Source organism: Camelus dromedarius, chromosome 25 (genome assembly GCF_036321535.1).
Source record: "Camelus dromedarius isolate mCamDro1 chromosome 25, mCamDro1.pat, whole genome shotgun sequence".
Lineage (NCBI taxonomy): Eukaryota > Metazoa > Chordata > Mammalia > Artiodactyla > Camelidae > Camelus > Camelus dromedarius.
In genome coordinates, this window is record NC_087460.1 from 20,417,679 (window position 1) to 20,437,162 (window position 19,484).

General features: G+C 41.7%; 1 protein-coding gene across 8 annotated transcripts in view; it reads left to right on the plus strand.

Moving 5' to 3' along the window:
• FGD4 (FYVE, RhoGEF and PH domain containing 4) overlaps positions 1 to 19,484 on the plus strand; it is a 167,368-nt gene that overhangs the window by 116,836 nt on the left and 31,048 nt on the right. For 7 of the 8 annotated variants that reach the window (XM_031443819.2, XM_031443821.2, XM_031443822.2 and 4 more), the window contains 2 exons: positions 1,664 to 2,162; positions 18,306 to 18,395. In XM_031443819.2, coding sequence (XP_031299679.1) covers positions 1,664 to 2,162; positions 18,306 to 18,395 — 589 coding nt within the window. Of the gene's footprint in view, positions 1 to 1,663; positions 2,163 to 10,298; positions 10,551 to 18,305; positions 18,396 to 19,484 lie in introns of those variants that run through there. The other variant, XM_064479180.1, reaches the window with a different exon arrangement.

Below are 19,484 nucleotides of genomic sequence, written 5' to 3' on the forward strand. Positions count from 1 at the left end.
ACACGGATGTGGCCAGGGAAAGGAGGACAGTTTCATTTAAATCTTCAAGGGCTTTCGGGGAAATCAGGCCTAAAATATACTCTCCTAGAAGTCAGATATCAGGAGTCAGATACAGTGTGAGATTTACTTATACTGACAACCTCCAACTTTTATATGACATTTTCCCCTACCTTCCCTTCCCTTCCGGTGGTGGTGAACTTCACGGTGCCCTTCCCCGTCCTTTATTACTTTCTCACGGTCAGTCATCATTCCCTGCGCATTCTGCAGTCCAGACCAGCAGTGTCTGGGAGGAGTGCAGTGAAGGGGGTGAGGGCGCATCTCAGCCCTGCCCATGGACCTTGCCGCTGTGCCTCCCCCCCGCGCCCCTCAGGAGCCCTCACCCCGTGACCGCTGCCCATGCTGAGGAAGATGCCAGCCCTGGACTTTCCTCCCGCGTTTCGTGTGCAGCCTGATCACCTGCTCCTCACTCCATCTTTCCCATTCCAGTGTATTATAATGTGGGGTTAAGACCACGGGGTTTAGAGTCAGACTTCTTGGTGTGAACACTGGCTTTAGCATTGTTAGCTGTGTGACATTGGCCACTTTATGTAAGTTTCTAAGCCTCAATTTCTCTGTATAAGGGGGGGCCCTTTAGTTTGGAATTACTATGAGTGTGAAACAAGATCATCAGTGTAAAGGCTTAGCGTAGCTTCTGGCACTTAGTGTTAGCTGCCATTGCTGAATTACTGTCATCACCGCCATTCATTATTTATTGTTCGCGGAGTATTTATTGAGCACTGTCACATTTCAAGCTCTGTGCTGAGAGGTGGGGATAAAGCGGAGAAGACCGGCACGTTCTGTACCATCAGAGAGTATTAGTCTGTTTTAATTTTTCCCCTCATCGGGTCATAAGAATCTCTTCAAGACTGCAGCCCAGAGTTCTGTGTCTCCTCCCTGGAACCCTACATTCAAGTACTATATAAATACTTCCTTAGGAGCATTGTTCCATTTTGGCAGTTAAATTCCTTTGTACTGTTAGGAGTATATATGACGTCAGGTAATAACAAGGATTTTAAAGAAAAATGGGATAGAATCTTGTAGACTATGATCAGGATGCTAGATTGAGTGTTTGGGGAAGCCCTCAGAGTTTGACCTCTGTGCCCAACTTAAAAAAGAACAGATTGGAGGGGATCAGCATGGAAGCAGAGAGAGCAGTTAGGAGGCTGTGGCCACACATGTAACAAAGCTTTTGAGAAATGTGTTCTGCTTTCCAAACAAAAATAACCTTTGGTTTCTAACCTGTTCATAAATTGAGGGCTGACTATACTTGTTTTTAAAATTTTTAAGAAAGTAAAAATCTTGAGAAAAGACGGCTTTATTAAATATATTTTTCACATCTAAGTCTTTACTAATTAGCCATATTGATAAGCAGCCCAAGGAAATATTCCCAGACCTGTAGGTAAAGCTCAGGCTTAGCATCTGTATGTAAATGTTTATCTGATTGTGAAGTGCATCCCAGAATACTAAGAACTGCTCTGGAATATTCTCATCCATGTCTCTAAAGCCAACAGAGGGAAAACAATGTCTTCACTAAATATCCCTAAACAGCTGGCATAAATTTGTTTTTATTCTAGAACTTGTCCATGCCAACATTTTCATACTTCCTTTGTGTTTTATCTTTTAGCCCATTATCAAATTACAGTGATTTGAAAAAAGATCCTGCTGTGAACCTCAATGTTCCTAGAACCCCAGGAAGGCACGGATTGACAACCACACCTCAGCAAAAGCTCCTCTCCCAGTGCTCACCCCGGAAGCAGGGACATAATCCAGATCAAGCTCAGGGTGTACAGACTCGTGTGGCTAACGGCATAATAGCAGCACAAAACCAGATGGAATGTGAAGAGGATAAAGCAGCCGCTCTCAGCGCAGAAACTCCTATTCAAACTTCGGAACCCTCGCCCGATACCAGCTTAGTGAATGGAGAAAGAGAAGAAACAACCACGGGACCTGCATCACCCACGGCAAATCACTGCGATGGAAACGCTGATGACAGGACCCCGGGCGTCGGCCCAGCGCTCCCCCTGGGAGAAGGAAGGGCAGACGCAGAAACCAAGGTGCAGGAGAGGGAAAACGGAGAGAGTCCCCTGGAGCTGGACCAGCTGGACCAGCACCATGAGATGAAGGTAAAGGAGGGAGCACTGCCTCTGCCACTGTGGTTTGAAAACTCTATTTCATAGCACCCTATAACGAGCAAGATAACACACGGGACACGTTCTTGGATCAAAGGTGCAGTATAAGCATTGTCAGAGTTCCCTGGAATGGAAAGCTGGTTACATTTCTGAAGATAAGAAAAAATTGCCTGTTATTTAGTCTCTTTTCGATTATAAATAACAGTCTGTGTAGGAGAATTGAAAATTGGTCCGTTATAGGAAAATGTGTAAGTGACAAATCCAAGTCCTAAACACAGTGAGGATTTTTTATGGTGCTGTGTCTTAATTGGCATTAACACAGGCAGGAATGAAAAAAAGGCTGAAGCTAGAATGTTAGAGTAGAAAATGATCAACTGGCGTGGACAGAACTTCAAACTGAAATCTGTCCTATGGTTCCGTTTACAGTGATCCTGAAAAAAAATCGCAAATAGCCAAGGAGCCAGTGGTCTTTTTTCTTCTAGTTAGTGAATTAATTTTAAATGCCGACTCTCAAGCAGAGAAAGTTTAAATAAGGAAGTGGGTGGGAGAAAGTGAGTCATACTTGGTAACATTATCTGAAACAGTAAGGAAACAGGACTTTTGCAGAGTGACTCTCTTTGCATCTTCATATAGTAGTGGATGTTAGCGTCTCTGAGCTTGAATCGTGGTGAACAGAAGAGAAGTTTAGAACCAAGGAACTCAAGACTCACATCTGTCCTTTTACAGTTGGGATGATGCCCCCAGCAAGTATTTATGAAACAGTATTCTTATTAAGGGAAATACTTTCATTGGTGCTGATGCCTGTAGTTGCTGGGTGCCTCCTCTTTTTACCCCTGTTGTGTATTATTATATACACATTTTCTTAAATGGGTCTTACGTGGTTTGGCAGAGACTTGATAGGGCTTTCCTGTTAAGCTAGTGAAATGCAGAATGGTACAGCTCTCTTTCTCCTAAATGGGCGTTTAAGCAGTGGTTGGCACGTGCTGTATGTGGGAAGAAAAAGGAAATTTTCTCTGCAGAGCTACTGATCCAAACCCCACGTGTCTCTCATCTGAGAAGGAGTATTAGGATTTAATTTCTACTGGGTGACAAAGTGTTTGCCTTTGCTGCTCTGATGCTGTTACATTGCCTTTCCTTGTTCCCAAATGCAAAGGTAAATGTGAACAGTGTTAAGATGGTAAATTTTATGTTGTCTGTTTTACCGCAATTAAAAACAAAAAGTAAACTTAAAAAAATCAAGAAGTTAGTAATGTACAGTGGACCAAACTATTGGAACCAGGAAATCTTGATTCTACTTCTGGTTTGTCCACTAACCAGCAGTGTGATGTTGAACAAATCATTTAAACTCCTTAATTAAAGGATGCTAAAATTCTTTAAAAAATATAAATGGAGTCTGATCTTAAGGCCCTTTTTAGTGATAATAACATAGTAATTCTATGCTGTTATATGTAGGTATATTCCTATGTTAGCATAGCCCTTCAGATCACCAGGTGTTTCTCACGCTGTCTAATGTGCTGAACTTCTAAGACTTCCTGGAATATTTTGAGTTTCACTATGTAGACAGCTGAAAAAAGTTACTTCAATCTTTATATAACTCACTATAGAGATTTACATCAGAATAGTCATAGTAAGTTCCGTTTAAGCCAGAATTAAATCTAATGGGCATTTCCTAAATTGCCTACCAGAGCTGGGGGCTGGAAAGTAGGCGTAGAACAGAATTGCAAAGATGGTTGTAGAAAGTAGACACATATTAAAGTATATCCTGAACAGTCATTATTAATGATTGAGTACTGGCTTGAAAATAATCTGTTTGTGTAATTGTTTCTCTGATTACCTGACGTATTTTGATCAAGGATCTCTTTCAGTGGTGAATGCAGAATATTGTTATTTTTGCCATGTAAGAGATACAGAAGACCTACCTCACTGCAATTATTGACTCTGCTATGCCTTAGCAAAGCAGCACTTTGCCAGTGTTTAAACGTTTTGCACCACCAGTGATCTAGAATATAGCCAGACACCTCAAAGTAAGCAGATGTTCTTTAAGAACCTCGGAATCGAAGAAGAATTTTAGCACCTTATGATGCCTTTTGGTCTCAACCGCAGAGTGTTAACAGTATCTTTAAATTAAGGCTAATCAGGTATTACAGCAGATTACAAGATTGAAATCTACTAAAAGGAAGGTGTTATCATAAGGAAACATACTAAAGCCCATAAATTACAGGAAAGTTAGGGACCAGGGACTATCATAGTGTGCATGCATGTGTCCGCTCAGGCATGGGTACTCCAGGGCATCAGGGGATAACAGTTACTGTTTGGCATGACAAATTTGGGTTATCATAAGTAGCTTAAACTTTATTAGGAGACTCATGTAAATGGGTCAAAATGGATTAGAATGAATTTCACTAAAAATAGTTGTCTTTTCTCAGATTTGTAGGTGTCAGTGGTTAAGCTTTAGCAGAGATGCACTGACGTGGACTGCTGCACACACTGATTATGCCATGGAAATGAAAACCTCTGCGCAGTTTTTATGAGCCTTTTTAATATCTAGGTTATATTTAATGAGTTGCACTGGTAGATTTTTTTCTGAGATTGATTCAAAGTATTTCCTTCTGCATTTCATACAGCAAGCTAAATATAAGTGTATGGATGTGCACTTTTTAAGACTAACATTTATATAAGTAACAAATCTGTTACTGGCAACATAAGCTTGAAGTAGCAATGTATTAAAACTCTAACAATAACAGCTTTATCAAGAATATAAAAGAAACAGATTTTTCTAACAGTTAATCTTTCATTTCATCAAAAATGAAAGCAATTATGTAAAGAAGTGGGGGGAATAGATGATGGTGTTGTCCACAATGTAGAGATTTATAGAAACAAATATTTTATATATTTTTTTAAAACTTAAATGTTTGTTTCCTGCTTATTTGTGGCTTTTTCATTGCCATTTTACTTATATTTTTATGTAAGTCTTGAGGGTTTACTACTTTTGAACATACTCAAAAATTAAGAAACATAATCATCTCCTAGGGAAAAGAATGACAGATGATCACATTCAGAAGTAAACTGCAAGTAAATTACAAACAGAAAACCAGTGCTGTAATCCAAGTTAACTCACTGTTCCTCTTTTCCCTTCAATTTCTCCTCACTAATTGTAATTCTTAAAATTGTTGATTAATTTTATAGGGTGTAATATGAGTTATCAAAGTTTCCTGGGAGTTGAAACATAATGCTTACCTTGGTTATCCAATTCTTATGATGGACTACAAGTTCTTTTTTAAAATAAAGCTTTAAATCTCTTTTGGTTCACTTCTTGAAAAATAAGGGGACACCTGTTGAGTTCTTGTTAGATTTGAGGGCAAATAGTAAATTACTCCTTCATTATTTCTTCTTTTGCCAAATCAGCTTTAATTCCAAGAAGGTGAAAGGCAACACAAGGAAAGAATTTATCCAGTTTTCACTAGTCAGTCTTTCATTGTTGCTAATATCATAATGAAAGCTCCAAGTGAGGTTGTAGGTGTTTTAAAATGATGTGTAGGGTAATGGAAAAGTTTCCGCACTAACCACGTGGATAGTTCATGAAAGTATTGAGGATGGCTTTTCTTTATGGGGAACCCAGAACTTCTTTATGTTGTGGTGACTCTGTTTAGTATGTTAGAAAGATACAAGAAAGAGAAATGAGAAAAAGTGAACTCCAGAGAGACTATATGTGAGAAAACTAACCATCGTTCACTCAAAAAATTCAGTGTGCAGGCTCACTCTCCTAGGTTCTGGAAGCAGAAATGAACAAGCCAAGCCTTCCCCATAGTTTCAGTCTCCAGAGGAGAAAAAGGCGTCAGCAAATCACGCTGTTGTGGTGCAGTCTGTCCTTGGGAAACACAGATGAGGAAACAGCTGTCGTGGAGGAGGGCTGGTGAGGGGCAGGCTGCTGAAAAGCAGCGGAATTGGGCTTGAAGGAAGAGTGGGCGGTGCTTGTGGTCCAGAATAGACGGGAAAAGGGAGGTGGGGAAGAGGAATGCGTCTGGGCTGAGGGCAAGTGTGAGCAGCAGAAATAAGAGGGTGGCTGCCATGTTTAGGGGTTTTCTGGCCTCATAATAGAGGCTAGAAGGGCTAGAGAAATGAGTGTGGGGGTAGAAGGGGCTTAAAAAGAAAATGGAAGCAAAAGACAAAAGTTCAGTGGGTTTGTGTGCCTAGATCGTGTTTTTTTCTCTTGAAAGCAATGGAAACTTTTTTAAAAGATTTTTTTTAAGTCTTAATAAAAAATGAATAATCCTCATAGAAAATCAAGAACGTGCAACAAAACCTAAAGAATACAAAATCACTCCTGGCTCCGCCCCCAGAGAGAACTGCTTTGATACAGAACATTCCAGCTTGTTTTTCTCAGCTGATTTTTTTTTTTTAAAAAACATTTTCAGTAGCATAATGTATGGTCAGTCTGCATCCTGTTTTGTAGGATTAAACGTAGGTATTTTCCCATGTTATTTCAAACTTTCCATAAGCTTAACACTGCCTTGGCCTCAGAGGCACTTAATTAAAGCATGGAAGTGACATGATTATACATCCGTGGGTTTTAGAAAAATGAGTCAGATAAAAGGAAAAGCAGACGCAGCAGGGTCCATGGTTAGTGAGCAACTGCAGTGGTCCCGGTGTGAGAGGGTGAGGTCCTGGGACAAGGGAGAGAGGTCTCTGGGGCCGTGTCAGGTGTCAGGAGTGAGTCATGTACAGCTCCTAGCTTGGCTCAGGTAGCAGCTGGTGTTCCATTTACCAAACTGTAAGGGAACAGGACAGTATATTTGGAGGGAGAAAAAAATTAATTGGATTTAGACATATGAATTTAAAGGACTACTGAGATATCCAGGTAAAGATATCTAAAACAAAAATGGAATATTCTAGAGACATTATGGGCTATTGATTAAGGATGAAGGCTTTCAATATTAAAAGAGATGAGTTCAGATCTCAGTGCCATCGCTTCCCAGCTAGGCGACCCCAGACACGGCAGGCACTTTAATAGAACCCTGTCAGCCTCAGTTTCCTGACATGGAGATGGCAGATGAGGGGAGGGAGTTAGAGTTGCTGACCAGGTGACCTTTGTATTGCTCAGTTTATGGCATTTGCAAGACATCCATTTGGAGATATTAGGCAGGTGAAATTAAGGTGTGATTAATATTGCCAAAATAGAATGCGTAGGAGCAGGAAGAGAGCCGAGGACTGAGCCCTAGCGAATACAAGCATAATCAGAAGGGGAACACGGTGATGTGTCTGAGACGAGAAAGGAGAAGAGAGACCAGTGTCGTGAGAGCCACTGGGCTTAAGAGGGTGGGGGTGGGGAGCTTATGAAGATGGTCACCATTTAGAAGGTGGAACCAGTTAACCTTGGACATTATATAGCAAACTATCTCAGTAAAGCTGGATGCTCGCATTAAACTGAATCTATTATATTGCACATATGCTGTGTACAAGGCACTGCAGTGAATTCAAAGAGGAAACTAGCAGTTGAGAAAGAGGATTAAGATAAATAAATGACTGTTACTCATCATGAGGTAAAGGGGAAAAGAGCAAGCTCAAAGATGGAGCCGCGGTCTGGAGGATGAGGTCTGGCTGAGGATGAATTTCCTGTTGGTAGCAGAAATGGAGGAGTCGGGCAGAGAGTCTGGAAGTTGCTGAGTGAGTGAGATATGGGGAGACTGCCCTGTAGAGAGGGTTGGTGCAGGGTGTGTTAGTTTGACCCCCAAGAGGCCAGTGGACTATCCTCAAGGTGGGGGGGGGGGCTTTGAATTTGAGGACAGTGGAGAAGATTAGCTCTTGTGGTGCCTTGTGACCAAGATTCTGAGGGCCCAGGTCAAAGACAGTGGGACCAGCCAGCAGCCTCTCCAGCATTACTCAGTGGCCTGGAAGCCAAGAAAGAGAAGGAGCAAACTTGGAGTGGGACCAGCAATTCAGCAGTGCCGACAGGACAACAGGGTAACAGAATCGGAGACTGGGTTTAACAGAGTGTTGATATGAACCAGGAAATTTGGCAAAGTCAGGTGCTTGGAGGTCACAGTGTACACAAAGATCCCATTTAGTGTGGGTGTGAGAGAAATGGAAAGGTCAGATCTTGAAGACACAGCGGTTGTTTTATGGGGCTTAAAAAAAACAAAACAAAACAGAGAGTAACGCACCATAACCTGGTGGTCAGGAGGACAGACTCAAGAGCCAGACCCTGTAGGTTTGAATCCCGCCTCAGCTGCTGACAGCTGTGTGGCCTCAAGCAGGTCACTTAAAACCTTTCTGTGTCTCCGTTTCCTCATCTGTAACACGTAGGGAGTGTTACCTACCTCATAACATTGTCACAAGGCATGGATCATTTAATAGTCACCAAGTGCTTAGAACAGTGCCTTGAAACAATCTGAGCTGTATTTCTCTTAAATAAAACATAAAATAAAATCTTATTTCCTCATTTGTAAACCTAGATAAACTCATAACCCTTAATAGACCAAAATTCAACATATCTTGCCTGTTGAAGATCCCAGCACCTCTCTCTCAGTTCTGATTTAAACTGAGGCCTCCCCTGCAGCGCAGAGAGAAATTTGCATGCCTCGTGCCATTTAACTTGGGTTTTTTTTTTTTTATGTTTTGTTTGTTTCTCCTGCCTGAAGACCATAGGCTGTTACCATGTAAGGCACTCACTAATGTGTACAGGGTTTTAGCTCCAGAGAATTAGCATCAGAAATATTTGTAAGTGACCTAATTACTTTGATACGCTGCCTAGGCTTGGGAAAGATGAATTCAGCTATTGACTGTGGGTGTATATTACATTTTCTTGGTGTCTGATCTTTCATTTCTGCTAAAGCCAAAGGACAGCTTAGTCTAATATATACTGAACTGGATAAAAGAGCAAAGTTCTGTCTTTGCTGCGACTTCTGTCTGACCTTGTGCAAGTAGTCAAATTGATCTTTTGGATGCGAGCTTGAATTCTCCCTCCTCCCCACCCTCTATCAAAAGGATGCAATTTAAATCGTCATATTAAAAGTTCTCACTCTCCTATTCTCCTCTTCTGAATAAGATAAATAGTAAAGAGGGCATAGATTGGACAGTTTTTGGTGCTGCTCATTCGGGCTTGGATTTGACTCCCGAAGCTTCCTGTGATTCCTGGCAGTGATCTCCACTGCTCTGTCTTCCAGCTCACTGACCCGCTCTTCTGAATCACTTAGTCTGCTGCTTACTCCTTCCAGTGTATTTTTCATTTCAGTTGCTGTGTTCTTCATCTCGGTTTGGTGGTTCTTTGTAGTTTCTAACTCTGTTAAAAACTTGTAACTTCCCACCGTGTGTATCCAGTTTCCTCCTGAGTTCTTTGATCATGTTTACCATCGTTACGCTGCACACTTTCTTGGGTAGACTGCCTGTGTCCGCTTCGCTGAGTTCTTCTTCTGGGGCTTTTGTCTCGTTCTTTCATCTTAAGTGTATTCCTTTGCCACCTCGTTTTGTCTAAGTTGCTGTTTGTGTTTTTATGGATGTGGTAGGTTACTTGGGCTTCTTGACCTTGGAGAAGTGGCCCTCTGTCAGAGACGTCCTTTGCGTCCCAGCAGTGCACTGCCCTCTCGTCGCCCAAGCTACACATGCTTTAGGGGTCCACCCTGAGAGGCCACATGGGTCCTTCTGTTGTGGGGAGCCATCTATGTGGGCCATCTGGCAGGCCCCTGGGCTGGTTGGTCGCCAGGCCCTGCCTTGTGCACATGCTGCTGCTGGCTGCTGTTAGCAGAGCCTGGTCACAAGATTGTGAAATCCTAGGGGCCCCCAGGGCTATTGCTGGCTCACTGATGGGTGGAGTCAGGATCCTGAAGACTCTGGCTTTAGTGCCGGGTCTGCTGGCAGGCAGAGCTGGTTACTGGAGTCTAGCTGCGGGGCCCAGGCATCCCAGAGCTCATTTCAGATTGTTGCCAGGCAAGAGCGTGGGGTGGCTGTTGGTTCCTGACGCAGCTGGGCATCCCTAAGGTTGCGCTGGCCTGCTAGTGGGCAGGGCTGGGGCCCAGCTGGTCCTGCACTGCTGGATTGTACTTTTCTGGCTTCTGGTGTCTTTCCCCTGGTGGATGAGGCTTGGTTTGGCCTGCCGGTGGGCTAAGCCATGTCTCAGGGTGACCCCAGAGGAGGCTGTGGGCTCTTGAGTCTTTAGGCAGCTTGTCTGCTGATGGGGGAGGCTGTGTCCCTGCCCGGTTAGCTATTTTGCCTGAGGTGTCCTGCCCTGTCCTCTGCAGGCTGTTGGGTGGGGCCAGGTCTGGGAGCTAATTGTCCAGGATGTCAGCAGCCACAGCAGCAGTGTTCTCGCAGCTGAATGTCCCCCACTACGTCCACCACCAGTGCCGGGGCCCCCAGCCTCTCCAGGAGACTGTCCAAGACCAGCAGGTAGGCCCAACCACGCTCCTGTTCAATTACTTCTTTTTCCCGGTGTCCCAGCGCGAGTGAGAGTTTGTGTGCGCTGTTTAAGAATGAAGCCTCTTTTTCCCTCCAGTCCTTGGGGCCCCTGCAATTTAGCGCCTCTGGCTTTCAAAGGCAACTGCCCTGGGATCTTGTATTTCTGGTGCTAGACCCCCGGGCTGGGGCGCCAGGCGCGGGGCTCAGAACTCTCACTCCTGTGGGCGACACCCTGCAGTATAATTTTTCTCCCATTTGTGGGTTGCCCCGCCAAGGGGTATGGGATTTGATTGTTATCGCAAGTCCACCCCTCCTGATCTCGATGTGTTTCCTTCTTTATGTCCCTACCTGTAGAAGATCCTGCCTGGCGGGTTCCAGTATTTTTTTTATCGGTGGTAGTTCTGCAGATCATTGTGATTTTGGTGCACTTGTGAGAGGAGGTGGGTTCAGGATCTCTCCACCCCGCCATCTTGGCCGCCATCTCCCTGGTGTTCTCTTTTTCTTGGAATGTGAACCCGGTAGTAAATTTCTTGTTGATTACAAATCTCCCCTGGAAACCGCACGACCTTACTTACGGTGTTATTACATGATCTTAACTGGACATAAAATCTGTGTTTTGTTCCCATACCTTCTCATTTTCTTGTTCCCGTATCCAGAGGGGGTTCTCTTAGTTAAAAGGCTGTAGCAGAATAAGAACTTTGTTTCCACAGACCTGGACTGAGTCCTGGCTCAGACGCTGACCAGCTGTGTGGCTTTGGGCAGATTACCCAGCCTCACTGAGACACAGCTTCCATCTATATAAGTAGGGGATAATGCTGCCTGCTTCACGGGATTATTGAGAGGATTTCATTAGGTGATTTAGGTGAAGCACGTAGAACTGTGCCAACATACAGTAAGTACTCAATAAACAGGGAAAGTTGTCCCTGTCTCTCACTTGTAACGTCCCTTGATTACTCTGCTCAGTATAGTGAGAAAGAATGCTGGAAGTAAGGTGTCCAACACAAGTCAAAGATTTCAGGACCAATTATGTGACATTTAAATATCATTGTGATCTAATTTTAAGTTATCACCTGGAGCCACATTGAAGACTGATGTCTGGAATTACATTAAAAATGACATATCAATATTTTGATACATCTCATGAATTATGGTCCAAAATTAAGTACTTATTTCTAAGTTGACTCATCTCGTTATGAGAGAATGGACTTCAGGGAATGCAGATATGTATGCCAATACAAAGCCACATCTTCCTTCTCCATGGAAGACTATGAGGGACAGATTTGGACTGAAATGCCCTAGGACCAAGAAATATGCCTTCTGGTCCTATAAAATCCTGATAATTTTTATACACATTGTTTTAAATATAACATACGGACCATGTTATAAATATACATATGGAAAAGGCTGTAAGAACCTTTATTAGTTTTGAGTCAGTGTTTTTATTTTTTTATTTTTTTAACTTTTTTTATTGAGTTAGAGTCATTTTACAATGTTATGTCAATTTCCAGTGTAGAGCACAATTTTTCAGTTATACATGAACATACATATATTCATTGTCACATTTTTTTCGCTGTGAGCAACCACAAGATCTTGTATATGTTTCCCTGTGCTGTACAGTATAATCTTGTTTATCTGTTCTGCATATATGCCTGTCAGTATCTACAGATTTAGAGCTCCCACTCTGTCCCTTCCCACCCCCAACCCTTGGCAACCACAAGTTTGTATTCTGTGTCTATGATTCTGTTTGTTTTGTGTTTATGTTCTTTTTTTTTTTTAGATTCCACATATGAGCCATCTCATGTGATATTTTTCTTTCTCTTTCTGGCTTACTTCACTTAGAGTAACATTCTCCAGGGACATCCATGTTGCTGCAAATGGCGTTATGTTGTCGTTTTTTATGGCTGAATAGTATTCTGTTGTATAAATACACCACATCTTCTTTATCCAGTCATCTGTTGATGGACATTTAGGCTGTTTCCATGTCTTGGCTACTGTAAATAGTGCTGCTATGAACACTGGGGTGCAGGTGGAGTCAGTGTTTTTAGAAAGAAATAACCTTCCTGCTTAAAATGAACCCACATGAGAACATGTGATTATAAAGCATATATCAATATCTGATTCATTTTTTAAATAGTTTAAGACTTTGCCCTGAAAGCATCTTTCAGGAAACTAATTGCTCATTGGCATTTATGAAACTCTTTTCAAAATATGTACTCTCCTGCTTGGTGGTGTTGAGACATGTGGCAGGGCGTATAGTACTAAGATTCCAAAGAGTGACCTGCGTATCCAGGTAGTGAACCCTGAGCTGGTCTTTGTCCCCGCTCTTGCCATATGGAAGAGTCATGCCAAAGGGGCTGAAAAGAGCTGCAGGGGCATGGTGACCATCTGCAAGGAGGGAGGCAGAACTGATAACTGCAGCACAGTGTGAGCCGGTGGGTACACTGGCTAATAACGAGGCTGACCCTAACCCTAGTGAGTATGGAGCAGGTCTCTACAAAACGGTTACTGGAGATGTGAAGGTACGCAGTAATAGCCTAGAAATGCATTAAGCTGAAAGACAGAGGAAAGTAAATTGTAGAGTCTGTTACTGTAAGAGGAGTGTATCTTACTTTTTCAGTTCTGGTAGGTTAGATATACTCTCATTTTTTTTGTTTGTTTTTGTGTTTGTGTGTATATATAAATAAATATATACAATTGAAATATAGTCAGTTTATAATATGTCAACAGCACAGTGCTTCATACATATACATATATTCATTTTCATCTCTAATATATTTTTGAGGCAAAACAAAAATACTCTGAGAACAGCTTTCAATATAGTATGTATTTGCAAGTAAAAAAAAAAACCAATCCCTTTACTTTATAGAAGAATAGCAAAATAAGATACTTTTTTAATAGCATATTTATAATTATTTTGAAAAGTCAAGTCTGTGTATTAGGTTCCAAAAGAAGCAAATGGGATTACTCATCAAACTAGTATTATGTAACCATTATTGTTTTCCAAAGAATCACAAGAATAAGTGATTTCTTAGTAAACTGCTTTAAAAAAAAAAAAATCAGTCTGCAGCCCCAACGTACCAGCAGTTCTAAAACGACTTTGTCCATCATTTAAGCGTAAGTCTGATATAGTAGAGCCTCGTACATGAAGACAGATCACATGTTTCTCCCTAAATGTGCTCATAGATAAGTTTCAGAAACAATTTTTTTTAAAGTTGGAAACCATCATATTATTACTTCAAATATGACTGAATTTTTTATACCTGATAATTATTACTAAAATTACTGAAAAGTCTGTTTTAAGTAGAATTTGTGTTGGAAAAATAATCAACGTGTAAGTTAAAATGCACGTTTCATTTTTGAGTGGATAGTTAGCATTTTGTTAGTCTGGTCCCTTGTGGGCACGCAATACAGTCTAGTTTGGGGTGGGGGTTGTTTTGAACAATTTTACGTGGTCTGTTAGAAGTGGTGCGTGCTCCGGGGGAGGAGGGCTGTGACTTGAGTTGGAGTTTGTTTTCGAGGACGGTGAGGACTATCATTCACATTCTTTGGCTAGTGGCCATCTGCCGGGTCATCACTGAGGAATCCTCCCTAGTCCAGTCACCTACCCTCTATGTCTTCTTTTTTTCTTTCTTTCTTTTTTTAAAACTTTTCTTGGGGGGAAGGGAAGTAATTAGGTTTATTTATTTGTTTGTTTTTGAAGGAGGTACTGGGGATTGAACCCAGGAACTCATGCATGCTAAGCATGTGCTCTAGCACTTTGGGCTATACCTCCCCAACACACACACCTCTTCTGAAGGCACCTTAGAGCCCATGCCTGGTCCTCAAAGGGCTTGGGTGGGCATCTGGGGTCTGCTGGGCCAGACAGCACTCCTGGTGCCCCCACGGCCTGGGAATTAGGGCAGTACAGTCGACTTTTTTTGTTGCAGAGGGGTTAGAGTGACAGCCAACTATTTGCTGAAAAGTTGCCTAAAGTCGCATCCTCTCCTACACGCTTAGACTCTAATTCAGTGGCTTTCTAACTGTGTGGACTTGGGCAGGTTCCCAGGCCTCTTTGAGTCTTGGAACTTTGTTTTCTTTGTATGTGCGCTGCAGTTAAATAGGAACCATACTGGCTCTATTTCATAGAGTTGTTGTAAGGACCAGTCTGTGTGGAATACTTACAGCAGCCTGGCACACAGCGAGCCATGAGTGAGTGAGTGTTAGCTGTTCTAATTACGGAGATACTATTATTGCTGTGATTAACCTGAAGAAAGGCCCCATGAGTCCGCGATTTCCTCACTTCCACCACAAAGTCCCTGGTAACTTGTCACAAACCTTTTGTGTGAGGGATTAAACCACCTATCAGCAAGTCTAGTTTCGCTTAGCTTTGTGTTGGCTTTGGCAAGTTCAGGGACCAAATATCAGAAGACCATCTGCGTCGAAGGAACATAACTTTTACTAATAACTGCTGGCGTCCCTTTGTATTTTGCAAATTATGACCAGGATACCCACAATTTGCCGTGTTCAGCCAAAGTATGATTTGCAGTCAGCAAAAGACTGTTTTTTATAAGCTTCCTATTCAAGATCCGGTAGGATGTGGAAGATCTCAGGGGGGACTTCATTGCACAGCAATGGGCAGTATGACCTGCTGGTTAATGAATTCTCTGACTGATAAAAGATGTATTATTTTATCACAGCACAAATTCTGCTGGGTTGTTTTTTCCTTTAAAGATATTTGTAAGAACTAGAATTAGGACAGACAAAAGAATATAGTGGGTTAACAAGATGTAGGGGGAGGGTATAACTCAGTGGTAGAGTGCCTGCCTAGCATGCACAGGGTCCTGGGTTCAATCCCCAGTACCTCCATTTAAAAAAACAGGTAAACCTAATTACCTCCCAGCACCAAAAAAAAAAAAAAACCCAAGATGTATATCACCACTTTTAGAATAAAATGAAGGACTTGAAAGGAGCAAACTGCTGATACTGATAACAACAAGGATGTATCTCAGATGCATTTTGGTAAGTGAAACAAGCAAGACTCAAAAGGCATGTACTATGTGATTGCATTCATGTGACATTCGGGAACAGGCCAGATCAGCGATTACTAGGAGCTGGCGGTGGGAGAGGAGTGAGCGTGGCTGCAGAGACTTAAGAAAAGTTTTGATGGAAATGTTGTGAGTCCTGATGGTGGTGGTGGTGACGTGATTATAAGCATTTGTCCAAACTCCTAGAAGTATTCACCAGAAAGGTGAATCTTACTGTTTGTAAGTTACGTCTCCATAAATCTGGCTTAAAAAACCAAAACACGTGACTTGTAGTTAGTGCAGGTCAGTATTTCTTCTGAGCACGTGGAACAGCAGATCACTTTTTTTGAAATGTTGGCAGATTTCTTACGTATCTACTTATACTTTATTATAGCTTTGAAAGTCACATTTTTAGATTTTAAGTATTTCTCCATAAATAGTAATTGTCTAAAAATTACTTGAAAGGTTCTCAATTTCATGGAATATACTGCATATGTTTCTTAGTATTTAAGTTTCCTATGTTAGTCAGGATGCTACAGATAATACCAATATTATTTAACCTCACTTAAACAATAAGGAAGTTTATTGGCTTTATCTCTGTACTTATGAGATGGCTGCTCATAGCATTCAAACCTGCATGGACCCTAATTAAATGGAATCACAAAGAGAGATCACTTTTTCCATGGTTCTTCGTTAAGAGTAGGGGGCCTCCTTTTCCAGAGCTGCCAGTGCATGCTCCTTCAGCTCTCATTTCTCATGGGCTCCCGAACCAACTGCTGTGTGCTCTTAATTGCTACACCATTCAGGACCCCCCTTTTGACCTATGGATAAGGTCAGTTTCTGCAAAGGAAAGGCTACATAGTAGGGTAGACATGCTAACCAAGTGTGGGTACCATTGAGAGATGGGAGTAAATGATGCCAGGCAGGCAAGCACCAATACAAGTACTTTAAGTTTAGTAAGTTAAACCAAAACCTTGACTAATTGTGGAATTTGATTACTACGTAGTTCTTCTTTCAGTATTTCTGAGCCCACAAATTATTTAAACAGGGTTATGTTACTTTACCTAAAGACTTCTCACATAAATACCTCATTTCAGTGATACTGTAAGAAGCCACAGGGTGCCTTTCCACATTAGAACAGACATTGCATATAAAGCATAAAGTAGTGGTCATATGTATTTTACACAAGGAAGCATTTATACAGCTTACTAGCGTTGTATACATAGTTTAACATGTTGCATTTACAGAAATTAAACATTGACAAGGAATGGAAATTTAGCAGGCCATCAAAAGGAAAGTAAGTCTTACAGAGAGGTTCCAGCAAGAGCATGTGCCTGGCAGAGAGAAAAGGAAGAAGGAAGGGCTGGGGATGGTCAGGGATATGTTTAGATAAAGGTGGGTACCCAGTGTGTTTTAAGGGAAGGGTTCATGTAAAGATGCAGTGAGACATTTGAGGAAATACATAGAGATGAGGTTTGAACAACCCTGAATGGTACACAGTGTCTGGATTTCATCTTGTCAGTGAGAGGAGGACTATTGAAGACCTTTTTTTTTTCCTGTGGGAACTAGGATGAGCTGGGCAGAGCAGAGTTTTAGAAAGATTCCTCATATAGTGGCATTCCAGGTAAGTTAGAGCCAAAAAATAATGGAATCAAATTATTGGGCAGCTGTTGATTGACCTGGCCTTGAGATAAGGTCTGAGCAAGACAGGGTAGTGATGATGAGAACTTGAAGGAAGGATGCTGAAGATGTCATGTCACGAGCAGGAGTGGGTGGCTGACTGGATTTTGTGGTAGGGAGCTAAGCTAAAGTAATTCAAGTCAGCTAACTGGAAAGGGATGGAACGAACCATTGCCAGGATGGTAAGGTTCGGGGGTGGTGGTAAGGCAGAGATTTTACAGAAAAGATGAATTTGATCTTAGGTTGACAGCATGTCAAAGTGATAATAAACGCCCAGCAATAGTGAAGCATGTGAGACTACTGCTCAGGTAGTCAGTCAGCGATATTTTATTGAGAGCCAATGTTTTATTGGAGCACCGTGGTAGACACAAGAGATCCAGCCGTTGACAAGGAGAAAATGTTCCTAGCCTCGTGGCACTAACAAGGTTATACAATTACATTTAAGGGTTAAGTATATATAAACTGAGGAAATAACAAAGTGTGGGTTTAATTTAAAATAATATGAGTAGAGGGAGGTGGGTGAGGGCATAGATGAAAACAAGGTTAGCAATGAGCTGATGTTACATGTTGTGGGTGGACACGTAGGGGTTCGTTTGACTGCTTTCCCTACTTTTATATATGATTGAAATCTTTCATGATAAAAATTTTTTTTAAGGCAGAAAGTTCTGGGCATAGAGCTAATAATTAAATAAGATCTTTGACAGAGTGATGGAATCATGTCTAAAGACTAGCCTGAGAGAGGTAAAGGAAAAATGGGGAAAGTATTAGTATCTAGAAGTAAAAAAAAGTACAAAATGTTTCAAGGAAGGTGGATGATAGTGTTAATTGCTACAGAGATCAAAGATGTTATAACCTGAAGAAGTTGCTGCAGATTGAATTTGGCCGATTGCTCATTTGTAATTTTGTTCTTTTCCAGTTGGGTGTTCCTTGATAACTAAAAGGAACTGGGTACCTGAGAAGCTTAAGGAAACTGTTTTGATGAAACCATTTGATAAGGCTTATTACTTGAGAAATGCTGTCCAAGCTTTATTTCCTAATATGCAAATACCTGTTCTGTTTTTAGGAGACTGATGAGCAAAAACTTCACAAAATAGCCAATGAACTTTTGCTTACAGAAAGAGCTTACGTCAGCCGACTTGACCTCTTAGATCAGGTAATATTTTCCCATTCAAAATTGTTTTATTTCTTGGCATTATGCATCATTTTAATTTAAAATGTTTTAGTAACTTACAAAAATAACCTGGCCACTTTTGGCCAGTAAAGCTGCTCCCCCAAGGTAATCTCTGACATTTTCAGCTCCGTCAGTAAATTCATTAGGTGCAAAGGTTCATTAGGTATTAAAGTTTTATAATTCAGAAAGACCAGACTGAAGGCCTCTCTGTATGAGTCACAAAATGCCTTTATCTGTGTCTTTCAACCCTGAACACTAAGTAGTCTGTTTCTTGAACACTTACTGTGATCCTGAGGGCTGTGTTACTATCATGATCTAAACGGGACGTTGGTGATTCTGATGCCGACATGAATGCATCACTGATTCTTGTCTCGCTTGCTGCTCAGCCCTTGTGAGTGTTCTGAATTGCTGCAGTCATAGGGCCAGAAGGGATTTTGAGAGTTCACTTTGTTCAGCCTTGTCTGAAACATTAGATCCAGTGCCTGGTGTAAATATTTGTCGAATCTGTGAATCTGCTTTATCACACTTTGTACTTTCATCAAGGTGGAGCCCTGACACCATCTCAAACATACATTTGCAAAGAAGGTTTTAAAATGCATCGTTAACTGTTGAACGTGGTAGCCTCTTAATCCTGTTTCAGTGAGTAGAAGACAATCTATAAATCTAACACAGACTCCTCTTACTAGAAGAGAAAGTTGCCATGTTCGGGGGTTAGTTGTCAGAAGACTCGTCCCACTGTTGCAATCAGAAAACTGGAACTTCATGAGGTCAGGCCATCCTGGGCGTGCCTCCCTATCGTCAGTTCCTGGAACAAACTTACATCCCTGTTAGGTGAGCCTTACGGGGCCAGATCAAGGCTTGTGTTTCCCTGAGATAATGAGTTCTTGACTCAGATACTCACTTTCCAAAGAATTTCACCCTGAATCCATCAATTCATGTTGCTCCGTGCCTTGGGAACCATTTTTCTTCTCATGATTACACAGCTGAAACTTCTAGGCATTCCTGTGGTGGAGGTAACATTTTCCCCTCTTACCAACTGCGTTTTTTTTTTTTTAAGCCGTATCATCTTGT